The sequence below is a fragment of the Elephas maximus genome, chromosome 21 (assembly GCF_024166365.1).
Source record: "Elephas maximus indicus isolate mEleMax1 chromosome 21, mEleMax1 primary haplotype, whole genome shotgun sequence".
Taxonomy (NCBI): domain Eukaryota; kingdom Metazoa; phylum Chordata; class Mammalia; order Proboscidea; family Elephantidae; genus Elephas; species Elephas maximus.
In genome coordinates this window covers 74,276,742-74,293,184 of record NC_064839.1, presented here as the reverse complement: position 1 = coordinate 74,293,184, position 16,443 = coordinate 74,276,742, and the positions used below count along the sequence as shown (strand labels likewise).

Here is a 16,443-nt window from a genome sequence, read left to right as displayed (position 1 = left end):
GCAGTGGCTAAGACCTTAGGCTGCTAACCAAAAGGCTGGCACTTTGAATCTACCAGCCATTCCCTGCAAACCCTATAGGGCAGTTCTACTCTCTCCTATAGTGTAGCTATGAGTCGGAATCAACTTGATGGCGATGGGTTTATATTCATGATGCTACTTACATCTTTAATAAGTAATGGGTTGTTTCACCAACAAGATATAAATTCTGTAAAAAAGATCATGGTCACAGTTTATAATAATATTTCCGAATGGAGCACAGACTTTTGAAGATGGCTGCATTTTTCAATTATTGACTTATCTACACCTCGTGGTACTTATTTCACAAATCAGACTGAACTCAGGGATAGAAGTTGACACTGGAGCTAGAGGTTTTCAGAAGTCATCCATAAATCATCTTTGGCCCCTTCTGGTACTTTGGTGATGTTATTTCCTATTTCTTTCCAAGGGTTCAAATACTTTTCAGTTATGTTCGTTTACTAATACTTGGTAGTTAGAGAACTGGGAGCAAATAATTTCTCTTCAAACTCGATATCAGAAGAAAGGCTGGGTGATCTGCTTGCCAAAAATCAACCACAAAAAAACCCTGTGGAACAGTTCTACTTTGACATATACGGGGTCACCATGAGTTGGGGCAACTCAACAGCAATTAGGAAAAAAAAATATTTATCTTACCTTATGTCAACATGTTGAGGATCTTCTTTCTGACACTGAGGGCAGAAATATGTCATTCTGTTATTCTCCCCTAAGCGACACACAGTTATTTTGCAGTAGCACTGACCACAGTTAGGACGCTTATAAACCTTATAGTGTTTAGAGACAGCCGATCCTGCTTTATTGCACTAAACAAAAAACAAAAACAAAAAAAAACAAAAGTTAACTTGCTATCCACAGAAAAAGTGTTGCTAAACAGTCAAACATATATTATTGAAAGTCATCTCTGAAAATAACCTGTTAAAAATTTCCATGTTTGTACTTATGTGCGTATAATTTTTTCTTTCAACTGAGAAAAAGGTATTGACAAGAATCAGCAATATTTGACGAATAAGATTTGTGTGAAATAATTAAGTCATTATTTTATAACTTAATAGTATTCAGAATTGTTCTTTGCATAGCTTTATCCTTTTATCCAAATGGGATATAAAGGTTTTATAATTTAAAATATCTTTCAAGCTTTCAGTTTTTTTAATTAAACATAATTATGTGATTATAAAAAAAAAGACTAGATGAGCTTTAAATCTAATTGTTCTTAGAAACCTTAAGCTGCTCACTCAGTCAGTTTCGACAGCCAAAACATTTATTTCTAGGGGCAAAATTTAACAAAACCATCTTCTTGGTTGACCTGACAAAGGGCAGTTTTTCTTTTTAAATCTTACAGAATCTCTAAAAAAGAAAATAAATATTCAAACACCATTCTAGCAGAGAACATATTCCATTTTGATACAAGTTCTATTTCAAAAGACATTTTGATATTTTCTGTCCAAATTTTATCCTACTCACGTACATTGAAAGCTCTTACAAAGAGAATATTTCAGATTTACATCAGCAGTGTGAAAATCTAAAAGCCCAGAAATACGGCTCACCCTGTGTAAGCTGGAAATTACACAAATAACTGATATTAATTTAAGCAAAGTATTGAAATGCCTAACTTAATGTGGGCAAGAAATGGGCATTTTTCTATAATTATCTTTCCCTGGAAGAACAAACAAGCACATAAAATTAAAAAGCAGCCACAGTTACCCAAGGCAGCTCTGTAAAGCAAGAGGTCCATTAACATTCTAGGCCAATTAATGAAGAATTCAACAATATCTGCTTTCTGAACATAATAAAACTAAAAGTGTTGAATATAGAAAATGGACTGTGGAGGAAAACACCAGACATTCGTGATACTTTTTTTTAAAAAGATGGGGCCCCGGTGGCACAGTGGTTAAGAGCTTGGCTGCTAACCAAAAGGTCTGCAGCTCGAATGTACCCGCCGCTCCTTGGAAACACTAGGGGCAGTTCTACCCTGTTGTATAGGGTGGCTATGAGTCAGAATTGACTTGACAGCAATGGGTTTGGTTTTTGGTTTTCTATATATGCGTATATACAACATTCAAAATTCACATCATTTTAGCAAGCACTTATTTCATTCTCAAAACAATCGTGTAGTAGATGGAGAAATACTATCCCATTTTACAAATGAAGAAACTAAACCTAAATAAAGTTATGTCAATAACCTAAGTCACACAGATAGTAAGTAGCAAAGCCTGGAGTTACACTGAGGTCTTTTTATCCCAGTGTAGACCGTCCATCTCAATAGGCTTTCTATATTTTACTGTTATGTGTCCAAAAACTAGAACAAGAATCTAAGTAAAACACTAATACAGTTGCTCCCCAACTTAGTATAAGGTAATTTCATATAATTATTGTTAGACAAGCTTAGATTGACTTATTATTTAAAGGATTTCAAGGTGTTAATTACTCCATAAAATACCCCGTCCTTCATTGTACCTGCACACCCTTACCACTAGATGGCTATATGCGGCTTTGACATATTTGGTGCCACGAAAAGGGAAACCATTGACATTTTACATAGTTGAAGAACTTTGTCCTTACCCTGTAAAACAGGATGCTGAAATTACGTATCATTTTCACAAGGTGAAGGGTCTGTTCATCTGTTAACTGACAAACCTTAAAATGGAAAGATAATTTCATAATTTGTTCATTACTAAAAAAAAAAAAAGTTGCCACTTCTGTTAGCTACTGTAAATAGGTTTAAAAATACATGCATATCTTCTAGAACTCTAGTTCTCATATTTCTATTTAATGTTATTAATTAACAATAGTTGTAGGGGTGGTACTACAGACAAAAACTACCGTTCTTTTTTATGTTTTAATTAATTCAAGTTTTTATTGAATGTCTATTCTGTATACAGTACCTTCCAATTTCCAGCATTTTCTATCAATCACCCTGAAAACTCTTATTTGATGTGAAAAATAAGAAAAACAAACAAATGAACAAAAGCAAGAAAGAAGGAAAGGAAGAAAAATATGAACTAGAGTAGACAACCATTAATGTCACTATCAAGTTTTTAATAGATATGAATTTCTATACATGCATTAATATCAAAGTACTTGTTAACACATGGAAGAGCTGGGAAACAGACATTACTGAAGTTTTTTTTTTTTTTTGGTGACAAAATCTGGCATTAAATCTCAGTGTTATCAGGGCAGAATTATTATCATTTGGTACGTGTGCTTTCAACAGTAATTCCATGAAATTCTGTCCAATGCCTTACCTTTGAGGTATATACATGAATGTATATAAAACCAAAAAACCAAACCCAGTGCCGTTGAGTCGATTCAGACTCATAGTAACCCTATAGGACACAGTAGAACTGCCCCATAGAGTTTCCGAGGAGCTCCTGGCGGATTCGAACTGCCAACCCTTTGGTTAGCAGCTGTAGCACTTAACCACTACAGCACCAGGGTTTCCATATATATATACACACACAATTGTTTATTATGGTATATTCATTGTTTATTATGATATATATATAAATATAATTGTTTATTATGGTATATTAAATATAAGTCTAAGCCATATGTACTTCTAAAACTCATTTATTCCTTACCATATCTTTTATGGTATATTAAGTCACACCTTGAAATATTAAACTGTACTTTTTTCAGTTATGACATGTATGCTTTTAAGGGACTGATAGCTAAACTTCAGAAATGTCATTAATTTTTATACCCTCATCAGACATTATGAGTAAACAATCTTTTACTAGTTGAAAGTCTCGATGAACGGACAGAAAAAAATAAATTCTCAGCTTATCTTAGATAAAAACAATACTCTGGTATTTTTTTAAAGCATTTCCCGAAGCAGTCTAAGTGATTTTAAAAAGCTCAGTTTTGTTAAAATTTCGTTATTCCCATATTTTAGGAATCTGACTACATTGTTCAGATGTCGAAAGCAGAACCTAATCTAGAACTAAGATTAACTGGTTTCTTTTAAAAGTTAATTTCTAATGATTTAAATTTTAGTGGGACTACCAAGAAAACGTCTGTTGCTATCCATAAGGACTGAGCAACATTTTGCTCTGTTATGCATGAGGTTGCTGTGAGTCAATGCCTACTTGATGGCACCTAACAACAACAACATCAAGGAAATATCTATACAAAATAGGTGTTTTTGGATTCATGGGGAAAAAAAATCAGTTAATAGAGGCTATTCAGCTCTGTGGAGCCCTGGTGGCACAGTGGTGAAGAGCTACAGCTGCTGTCCAAAAAAGGTTGGCAGTTCAAATCCACCAGCCACTCCTTGGAAACCTTATGGGGCAGTTCTGCCCTGTTCTCCGGGGTCCCTATGAGTTGAAATCGACTGGACGGCAACAGGTTTGGTATTCAAGTCTAGATAAAAGTGATAAAGTTAAGTTCTTCCTTGTAAACTAAAATACACCTACTCCTCACTTATTGACTATTTTGTTATCTGATATTTCCCATTTATGACAATAGTAAAAAAAAATCTACTATCTATTTTGCACATTAACAGCTTGGTTCCCACCCTGCCAGGCAGATCAGTGAAATGAAGCTCTGTCGCTGAACTGGACTGTGTGGGGTACAGCACATCCCTCCACCCCCTTCCCAGGTTCCAAGGGAGGTTGCAGTGGGTGCCACCCTATGTGGTGGAGAGCATAGGCCAATAGGTATAAATAGGAATACACGAGTGTGTGCGTGCGTGTTTAATATGCCAGAAGGGAAAAGTGTGACCTCAGTTCATTCATATTTCAACAAGTATTCATTCAGTGCCTACCATGTGTCAGACATTGTTCTCTAGACCCTTGGGATACTTCATAAAAGATTGCATTCTAGCGGGAGAAAGATTTTAAACAATAAATACAATAATAATAATTATTATTATGTTATATTTGAAAGTGATAAGGGTTATGAAGAGAATAAAAAGCCAAGCAGGTTAGGGAAGATTGGGTGTGTGAAGTGGAGGAAGGCATGCGTGTTACAGCTTTACGCAGGGTGGTCAGGGTTGGCTTTACTGGGAGAGTGACATGAGGAAAGACTTGGGGCAGACCGGGAGTCTGTCTGAGGAGAGCATCTCACTGTAACACAGATGTAAGTGCTCCACGTTGTTCCCCTTAACTGTAGCTAAAAACATACAAAGTGTTTAAAAAACACTTGGTACATACTTTAACAGCTGGGTGGAGACCACTGTCAAAGAGAGCTTCATTTTTTATGATGTTTCCTACCCCAGGCAAGACTTTCTGATCCATTAACACATCACATAGCATTCGGCCTTTCTGTTTTTTAACTTCACTTTCTGCTCTTAAGAAACTAAATTTAGGTGAACACACATCTAATTCTTCCATCATTCTTATTCTCTGTTGACTTTCCAATGCGTTTCTACAGAAAGGAATAGAAAACACATTAATTGTAAGTCTGGTTACAATTGCAAAAAGTGTCATTTAAAATGAGCCTTGTTGTAAATATGAACAATTCATGTTAATCAGTTTTTTTTTTTTTTTAATAGTTCTACAGGCAAACAGTGAAGACCCTAAAAAGCTATTATTTGATGGTTCCATTAGAATGAGATTTTATCGATTGTAAAACCACTGATTGCCAACTCATAGCGACCAGCAGGACAGAGTAGAACTGGCCCATAGGGCTTCCAAGGCTGTAATTCTTATGGAAGCTGACTGCCACATCTTTCTCCTGTGAAGTAGCTGGTGGGTTAGAACCAACAACCTTTCGGGTAGCAGCCAAGTGCTTTAACCACTGCGCCACCAGGGTTCCTATCAATTGTAAACCACCCATTTATTCATTTATTTTCTAACACTTGTGACATGCCAAACCAAACTGTAGATGCAAGTGTTAGAGTTGAGTACTGCTGAAGTACTTTTATTTTACTTTTACCTGAGTTCTACGGATGAATCAAAGAAGCAAATCAAATCTTTGGTGAGCTGGACTTCAAAAACAGGAGAAACTCCATTTTTATTTTTATGCCCAAGTGGATTAATCATGATGGAGCCTTTCAGGCCAAAATGAATCCTGAAACAAAATCAATCCCGGTTTTGAGTGGCAGAAAGTATATCATGGGTCAGAGTTTTGCTCCTTCGCTTTGTTTTTTTTTAATTATAAACAGATAGTAATCAGGTAGGTACTTTTAAAGGGCAAAAAATGGTAGCTAATGTTATTATATATCTTTCTCTTATAACTTTCATATGTTTATAAAGCTAGACAAGGTGACAGTTTTTCAACTCACAGAAAAAAAACAACTTCCTAGAGAAATGATAAAAAATGTATATAAGGCCCCAACAAATAAGCACAAGAAAGCAAATCTCTGTTCTTGCTTTCTTGTCAGATGAAGTACCTTTTATTCACAGAGCAGTCTCTCAGCTTTTTTCAGATTCAAAAGCTTCAGATGAGACCAGGTTAAATTTAAATTGCCTGTAGTTTGTGCTTTTATAAATCCCACAAAGCCAGTAGCATTCCAATTCTTTATTTCTAGCCACAGTGATTGAAAATGTTTACCCATTCCAAAATAACATCTATAGTTTTAAAAGCCGTTACTCTTTTCTTCCTCAGCTTTGGGCTAAGGAATAAAACAATTTTTTTTTTTTTTTTTTGCAAAATCGTTATGTCTCAAAAAAAAGAAAAAACAAGTCAAAATCCTATTGTCTTCCATTCTTTTAGTTTTCTTTAACCTTTCTATGTATTGGGAGAAGAGATTTATAAATATTTACAGTTAACTTTAAAACTGCAATGCAGTGATGAAAAATTTATAACCTTTCAAATTTTATAAGATTGATTAACATGTCCAGTTTAAAAAAAAAAGAAAAATAGTTCTTTGAGACAACTGATGATGAAGATCAAAAATGATTCTCAAGATGAAAAACTGTTCTGCCTTTCAAATCCTTTTCCTTACAGCTTTGATGAGTCAATAAATGAGGGCCCTTTTGGCAACAAATGTTACTGCTCCCTGGTTCGAATTCCAAAGCGCGGTGTTACAGTTTTGTGCAAGGTTAACTAGTCTGACTTTAAAAATGTGGGTTTTAAACTCTCTGTGCCCTGCTATCAATCAGAAACGCATCTTACATGCCCCACAGTTCCTGACAGGAAAAACGTGTGCCTGTAAGTACCCCATAATTTAGCTTACGAAGGTTCAACCCTAGAGAAAGGTGTACAACTGTCAAGCCCAGAAGCTGTCATATCTAAAGGCTTTTCAGCTGCATGGCTCATAAAGGGGAGTCTAAACCACTTTCTATAATGAAACCATATCCATGTCAAAAATCTCAAAGGTTAAGGCCCAATTCAAATGCAAGAGTGGCCCCAGTAAGAACCTTGAATCAAATACGTGTGCCTTTTTTTGTCTTATAAATCTATTAAATTTAGGAAAAACAGACATAAAACAGGAATCCTCCAAACCGTTTTAATAGTAATAATAGCTTCAGTGGTTTCTGTCTGTCAAGGAATTTGTCCATTTCTTTTGTTGTCTAATTTCATTAATATTAATTCATTACAGATCATGGAAATTCCTCCAAAACTAAGTCTACATAAACTCTTCCAGAAAATCAGATAGGAGGGAATTTCTAACCCAGTTTTAGTCAGCATCACCCTAGTACCAAAATAAGACAAAGACATTAACAAGAAAATAAACTACAGGTCAACACTGCTCACATAGACAAAACAAAAATCCCGACAAAATATTAGCAAATCAAATCTAGCAATATGGAGAAAGGATCACGTGCAATGAAAAAGTGAGGCCCATGTTGGGAAGGCAAAGCTGGTTCAATTTTCAAAAATCAATCAGTGTAATTCCCCATAAATAAAAACAGGTTAAATAAGAAAAGCCATGTGATCATCTGGATATAGGAAAAGTACTTGACATTCATTCATCATAAAAACTCTCAAAATACCAGAAATAAAAGGGAACTTCCCCAATCTGATCAAGGACATCTACTGCCCCTCCCATACACCTAATATCATACAGAGCAAGGCAAAACTATCTGCTCTCATCGCTCTTACTCAACATCGTTCTGAAGTTTTTAGCCAGTGCAATAAAACAAGAAAGAAATAAGAGGGATGCTGATTGAGATGAAGAAAGAAAATTGCCTCAATTCATAAATAACATGATTTTCTACATAAAAAATAATCTACCAAAGAATTAGGAAAAAAAAGCTACTAAAAGGAATAAGTGAGTTATTACAAACACACAAAAGTATATTTCTATATACTAGCAATGAACAATTAGAAATTCAATTTAAAAAAAAAAGGAATACCATCTACAAAGCACCAAAAAAAAAAAAAAAAAACCTTAGTTAAAAATACAAAATGTACACCTGAATCTGAAAACTACAAAACACTGACCAAAGAAATCAAAGAAGACCTAAATAAATGGAAAGATATATGGGGTTTAGGGAGTGGAAGACTCAATATTTTTGATAACATGTCAGTTATCACTCAACTGATCTACGGATTAGAGGTAATGCCAATCAAAACCCTAAAAGGAATTTTTTAGGAATCAACGAGCTGATTTCAACTTACTTTAAAGCTACTTTAATTAAAGCTGTGTAGTATTGGTGAAAAGACAGGCACATAGATTAATCAAACGTAGAAAGTTCAGAAACAGACCTACACATACATGGTCAATTGATTTTCCACAAAGCTGACAAAGAAATTCAATGGAGGAAGGATAATCTCTTCAACAAACGGTGGTGGAACATTTGGACCTCCATATGCAAGGAAATGAACTTACATATAGGAAAATTAAAATGGATCAAAGTCCTAAATACGAGGGATAAGACAATAAAACTTCGAGAAAAAAAGAAAAATCTTGGTGCCCTTGAATTAGGCAAAGATTTCTTAGACTGATCTCAAAAAGCATGACACATTAAAAAAAAAAAAAAGTTTGAAAAATTGGTATTCATCAGAATTAAAAGGCTTTGCTCTTCAAAAGACATGCTTCACTAAATTAACAGATAAGCCAAAGACTGGGAGAAAATAATTGCTGGACGCATATCAGATGAAAAGCTTATTTTCAGAATATGTGAAGAATGCTTACAACTCAACAATACGCAGACAAATAATTCAATAAAAGTTGGAAAAAACATTTGAACAGACCCTTCCCCTCCCCAAAAATGCAAATAAGTACATGGCATCGCTGGTTATCGTTGCTAGTTGCTGTCAAGTTGATTCCGGCTCATGGCGGCTCCATGTATGCAGGGTACAACTGCACTTCATAGGGATTTCCAGGCTGTGACCTTTCAGAAGTGGATCACCAGGCCTTACTTCTCAGGTACACCTGGATGGGTTTGACCATTCAACCTTTCAGTTAGTAGGCCAGGGTTTAACCATTTGCGCCACCCAGGGACTCCTTCTGTGGTCATTAGTGGAATGAAAATTGAAACCACAATGAGACATACTACGTAACTATTTGAAGAGTTCAGATTAAAAAGACCAACTATACCAAGAGCTGACAAGGATGTGAAATGCAATCCGCATATACAGTGAAACCTGTGAGAGCCAGAACTCAACAGGACTGCCTTGTTCTTCCAGATCTCTCAGGTTTTCCACCTTTGACAGGGTGCAGTCTTACCACTTTTCTATAGCTCGTTTTAGTGGAAAATATTTGAGTTTTCCTTCTCTGACGGGTTTCTGCCTTAGACAGGTTTGGACTTTCACAGGTTTTACTATATTTCTGGTGGGAATGCTTTGGAGCCTTCGTGGCGCGGCGGTTAAGAGTTCAGCAGTTCGAATCTACCAGCCGCTCCTTGGAAACCCTGTGGGGCAGTTCTACTCTGTCCTATAGGGTCGCTATGAGTTGGAATTGACTCAACAGCAAGGGGTTACAGTTAAGGGTTACAGCCACTTTGGAAAACAATTTGCCAGTTCTCCTTAAAGTCAAACGCAATTACCAGATAACTCAGAAATACTGTTCCAAAGTATTCACCCAGGATAAATAAAATATATGTCCACACATACATGTTACATGCATGTGAATAAGCCTAGCAATTTTACTCACAGTAACTCAAAACTTGAACCAATTCAAAGGTCCATCATCTGACAAATGGATCTGCAAATCACGGTCTTTCATACAATGGAAGATTACCTGGTGATAGAATAGAATGCACTACTGATATTTCAAACAATATGAATGAATCTCAAAAGCATTGATCAAAGTAAAACAGAGCAGATGATTCTAGAGATGGCAAAACTATAGAGAAAGAAATCATATCAGTGGCTGCCAAACATAGGCGAGGGCACTGACTACCAAGGGACAGAAAGTATTTTTTAGGAAATATTCTCTATTTTCACTGTGGTGGTGGTTATTCAAAATTCAGTTAAGTATATTCTTAAAAAAGATGAATTATGCAATAAATAAGTTATACATGAAGTCCCTGGATGGCGCAAACGGTTAAGCACTCAACTGTTAGCTGAAAGGTTGGTGGTTTGAACCCACCCAGAGGTGCCTCAGAAGACAGGCTTGGTGATCTGCTTCCAAAAGGTCGGAGCACTGGAAACCCTATCAAGCAGTTCTACTCTGCACACATGAGGTTGCCACAAGTCAGAACTGACTCGACAGCAAGTTATACCTGATAAACACAACTTAAGAACGCTTAATTGTGCTCATGCCCAACCTGTACATAGAGTAAGAGGCAGTCTTTTGAACAGAACAAAGAGATATTGCATGGTTTAAAATCAGAAAAGGCGTGGGCGAGGGTTGTATCCTTTTCCCATCCTTAGTCTGTATGCTGAACAAATAATCAAAGAAGCTGGACTATATCAAAAAGAACGTGACATCAGGGTTGGAGGAAGATTCATTAACAACCTACGATATGCAGATGATACAATACAACCTTGCTTGCTGAAAGGCAAGAGGACTTGAAGCACTTGCTGAAGATCAAAGACTACAGCCTTTAGCATGGATTACATCTCAACATAAAGAAAACAAAAATCCTCACAATTGGACCAATAAGCAGCACCGTAATAAATGGAGAAAAGATTGAACTTGTCAAGGATTTTGTTTTACTTAGATCCACAATCAACGCCCATGGAAGCAGCAGTCAAGATATCAAGTGACTTATTGCACTGGGCAAATCTGCTGCAAAAGACCTCTTTAAAGCGTTGAAAAGCAAAGATGCCACTTGGAGGACTAACGCACACCTAAACCAAGCCATAGTGTTTTCAATCGCCTCATACACAGGCGAAAGCTGGATAATGAATAAGGAAGATCAAAGAAGAATTGATGCCTTTGAATTGTGGTGTTGGCAAAGAATACTGACTATACTATACTATGGACTGCCAGAAGACTGAACAAATCTGTCTTGAAAAAAGTACAGCCAGAATGCTCCTTAGAACAAGAATGGCAAGACTTCATCTCATGTACTTTGGACATGTTATCAGGAGGGGCCAGTCCCTAGAGAAGGACATTTTGCTTGACAAAGTAGAGGGTCATCGAAAAAAAAGACCATCAAGGAGATGGATTGACACAGTGGTTACAAACATTGCAATGATTTTGAGGATGGTGTAGGACCACACAGTGTTTCGTTCTGCTGTACATGGGGTCTCTGAGTTGGCACCAATTTGATGGCACCTAACAACAACAAAGAACTGGGGGGGGGCGTCTAGAGAGGGAGAAATGTCCAGATAAAATTACTAAATAGCAAGAAGAAGCAGCCTTGGGAAAACCACGCTAGGCAAGTCTGTGATAAGCTTCCCCACCTTCCACAGTATCCCAGTGCTGCAGATAGATTTCATTCTAACAGGTTTTAGGGGTTTTATAACCTTGTGTGGAGACGAAGACAAATACTAAACAATCAGAGCCAAGGCAGCCGTGCACATGAGTCATTCTCTAGTGTGCAACCAGTAGCAGGTGTCTGATTTCCACCGATGATAAACGTGAATATAAAAATGCACAAGCACCCGAGACTCAAAACACTAAGACTAAGGAATCTCTCCTAAGAAAATATTAAAATGGTAAAAGATACAGGTTCAAGGATGTTAACTGCAATTTTTTATTAGAGCGAAAAATGGGGAAAAATGGTAATCAAGGGGGATTGGTTAAAAAATGATAATTCATCTTAAATAGAAATTCTACACACATTAAACACAGTGAAACCTGTGAGAGCCAGAGCTCGACTGGACTGCCTTGTTTTTCCACATCTCACGAGTTTGACAGGGCATGGACACTTTTCTAGTTCTCTCTACTAATGGAAAATACTTAAACGTTTTCTCCCTCTGACAGGTTTCTGCCTTACACAGGTTCTGGCTTTTGCAGGTTTTACTGTAATAATGGAATGTATATTTTGATGTATGCAACAGGTATTTTTTGTTTAAGAAGCCAAATATATATTAACATTCTCATTTACATAAAAATTATACTATATAATATGATATAAAAATAATTATAATGTATAAATATGTAAATAAACTATGTTGTTTTGGATAAAAACTAAAAACCAGTTGCTGTGGAGTTGATTCCTACTCAAGGTGACCTCAGGTGTTGCAGAGTAGAGCTGCGCTCCATAGGGTTTTTATGCAATGGAAAGAAAGCAAAACTAGTGTCCTATAGAATATCAGGTGCAGAAGGGACAGAAAATTAAAGTAAAGATGTCCATATATTCTCCAGATACACATGGAACTATTTAGAGTAATTAAAATTAAAACCACCATTTCAAAAACTACAGATACTCAATTTTCTACTTGCAGATTACTTTAACAGTCAGTGCTCTTAGGTTGCAAGTGACAGGGACCCAATTCAGAAAAGGGTTAGGCACCAAGGACTATTTAGTAGCTCACAAAACCTTAGGAAGGGTTGAACAATAAAACTGAAGAAAAGGCTGAAATGTAGCTGGAGCTCAGTAAAAGACAGAATAAGGGACTTTGGGATATTCTTTCTGCTTTATGTAGGTTGGTTTTATTTTTATCACCACACAATGTCATTCTTGGCAGACCATGCAATGCAGACACTGTCTTAGGCTGGGTTCTCTACAGAAGCAAAACCAGTGAAGTGTACACACACACACACACACACACATATATATACAGAAAGAGACAGAGAGAGAGAGAAAGAAAGATAGAGAGATTTATATGAAGGATCCACAATCAATGTCCATGGAATCAGCAGTCGAGAAATCCAATGACGTATTGCATTGGGCAAATCTGCTGCAAAATACCTCTTCAAAGTGTTAAAAGCAAAGACGTCACTTTGAGGAGTTAGGTGTGCCTGACCCATGCCATAGAATCTTTAATTGCCTAATATGCATGCAAAAGTGGGACAATGAATTAGGAAGATCAAAGAAGAACTGACTCCTTTGAATTGTAATGTTGGCGAAGAATACTGAATATACCATGAACTGCCAGAAGAATGAGTAAGTCTGTCTTGGAAGACGTACAGCCAGAGTGCTCCTTGGAAGTGGGGATAGTGAGACCTTGTCTCACATACTTCGGACATGTTATCAGGAGGGACAAGTGCCTGGAATGGGATATCATGCTTGGTAAGGTAGAGGGTCAGCAAAAATGAGGAAGACCCTCAAGGAGATGGACTGACACAGTGACTGCAACAATGGGCTCAAACATAGCAATGATTGTGAGGATGGTGCAGGACTGGGCAGTGTTTTGTTCTGTTGAACACAGGGTTGTTATGAGTCAGAACTGACTCGATGACACCTAACAACAAAAACATACTAAGGAAATGGCTCGCATGGTTGTAGAGGCTAGAAAGTCTCAAGTCTATGGGTCAGGGGTCAGACTGGAAACTTCTCCTGACTTATGTAGCTGCAGGGGCTGACAAACCCAAGATCAGCAGATCAGCCAGCAGGCTGCTGGCTCAAGTCCCAAGAACTGGAGGTCAGATAAAGACAAGCCAGATGCAGGATCCAGAACACAGCAAAAGCCAGGGAGCTTTGCAGAAAGTCCATATATATTAGATGCAGGACACACCCCCATGGAAGCTCCCTTTTAACTGATTGGCTACTCATAACAGATCTCATCATGGAAGTGATTACATCATTATATAACTGCCAAACTATATCATAACTGCTAAACCACTGAGAATCATGGCCCAGGCATATCGACACACAATCTTAACCATCATAGGCAGCTACCTACAAGTTCTAAGGCCTCGTATCTCCAGCTTCTCAACATCAGAGAGATCCTGAGCCTCCTCAGGTCCAGATGAGAAAGTCTCACAGAAGAACTCAGACTGACCTAATCAACTCTGTATGAGATAAAGTATGTAAGATTATGTTAAATCCAACTTGAATTATGTGATTGTGGTGGCCAGAAGACCAGTTTCTAGATGGAATGCTGTCCCTAAAAGAAAAGTGGGCACACTGGGTAAGCAAACAATAGGTATTTATTATTTTATAATATATAATTTAAGGAGCCCTGGTGGTGCAATGGTTAAGCACTCAGCTGCTAAACAAAAGGCTAGCGGTTTGAACCCACAGTGGTTCCACAGGAAAAAGACCTGGCGATCTGCCTCTGTAAAGATTACAGCTGTGGAAACCCTATGGGGCAGTTCTACTGTGTTACATGGGGTCACCATGAGTCAAAAATCAACTCGATGGCACCCAACAACAATAAAAAACCAAACCCGTTTCGAGTCAATTCTGACTCATAGAGAAAAACATGATTTAAAATCTTTATCACATTTCAATTCCTCCTATCTTGTTATGCCAAAACTATGTCTAAGCTGTAAAATCCTTTTATAAGCAGCGCATGATGGATTCCATAAAGACCACTAAAAAGAACCGCTACATTCATTATCTCTTGCACGTCTGTTTATAAGTTCACACTGCTTAAACGCCAATAAATTAAAAAATTGATTATGTATATAGCATCTCGAAAATGGCGAAGCCTCCAAAATATTTCTGGTCTCTGAATATGTATGATAATTGCAAACAACTAGAGTCGCATAAATTACAGATTGGAAATAGCCAAGTGTTTTGGAGATATTCATTAAATAAATATACCTTTTAAATGTTAATCCAAGATGTAACAGCTGTGTCCATTTTCACTGAAAATGAAAGCTTGTAGGGTGGGTTTGGGTGAGTAGACATATAGATACAGGCCCACACCAGACTGGCAGCGCATGCCTCCAAAGTTAACTGAGATTATATTTGGTAGTGGGATTGCAAATGTATTACTTTATTCTTATTTGTTCACTCTTTTTCAGTTTCTTTCTAGAGAGCATTTGTTACATTTACAACAAAAAATAGAAGTGATTTCTGCTTGTTTTGAGCTGAAAAGCTTCTGTGAGCATTCAGAAGTAGTATAGATATTAATCACAGATCACACCAAAAGCTGTGCTCCGAAAATAAATGTATACGAAATAATTTTTACTATGCTGTGGTACCATTTGGAAACCCCGGTGGTGTGGTGTATCAGAGCTAGGGTTGCTAGTCAAAAGGTCAGCAGTTGGAATCCACCAGGTGCTCCTAGGAAACCCTATGAGGCAGTTCTACTCTGTGCTATGGGGTCGCTAAGAGTCGGAATCAACTCAATGGCAACGGGTTTGGTTTTTTGGTTTTGGTTATGGTACTATTACAAGCACCTTGACAAATCCTTTAGTAACCGAAATAATCACTCCTTAATTTGTATCTTTCTGAAGTTTGGGTTTTTACATGGCAGATTTTTCTCAAAGAGGGCTACATCTGTATTCCTCTCTCATAATCAAACACATCCCAGGAAGAATCACGGCCTACCCTGTGAGATGCACATGCTTTCTGACTAAAATCCTGTAGGCACGTTTGATTGTAAAAAGCTGGGTATTAAGGGGAAACTGGAAGCCATCATTAAGCATGTTTCCTGCGATTTGTTCTCTAAAATGCAGAGCAGACTGGTGAGTAGAAAACAGGTCAAACACGAACACCCCATGCTTCTATCTCCTCCTCACAGACCTGCAGCCCCACACCAGGTCACATTTCTTTGATAGAATCATCCATTCTCCTAAGAAGCATAGATTGGGAGTGCATTTTTTAAACTTACATTAAATCGCAAAAGGAGATACAGTTGATTCTAGATTGCTTAGTTCAAACAGCTGATCTGCCGCTGACCTTGAATTGTTACAGCCAATAGTCATTGAGGCTCCAGGAAATTGAAAGGAAGCAAGCAACTGTACCTGTCCTACCCATATGCCGAGACACCTACTCTCCAGGAACTAGTTTGCTTAGAATGGAGAAACAACTGCCCTTGTGTAGAACTTCCTGGAACACTTCCTGCCAGTGCTGACTGAGCAATGATTCCTCCTTATCAGTCTGGTGGAGAGCACTTGATAAACGCCGTCCTCTCATCCTACAGAAATAAATCTGCACCTCACACTAGAGAATCAATAACATATCAATGTTTTCAACTGTCTTGCATGGGATTCCATTGTGTGCTGTTCTGTTCATAGCTAAGAGTTCTCAATCACGTCAGTCTACCACAGCAATAATGTAACCTGCA

The 16,443-nt window shown here is 37.4% G+C and overlaps 1 protein-coding gene across 1 annotated transcript in view; it reads right to left on the bottom strand.

Annotated features, from left to right (window-relative positions):
* NEIL3 (nei like DNA glycosylase 3) overlaps positions 1-16,443 on the bottom strand; it is a 59,356-nt gene that overhangs the window by 24,429 nt on the left and 18,484 nt on the right. The window contains exons 3-6 of the mRNA XM_049864396.1: positions 5,911-6,045; positions 5,187-5,400; positions 2,596-2,670; positions 673-839 (exon numbers count right to left, since the gene is read on the bottom strand). Coding sequence (XP_049720353.1) covers positions 673-839; positions 2,596-2,670; positions 5,187-5,400; positions 5,911-6,045 — 591 coding nt within the window. The remainder of the gene's footprint in view (positions 1-672; positions 840-2,595; positions 2,671-5,186; positions 5,401-5,910; positions 6,046-16,443) is intronic.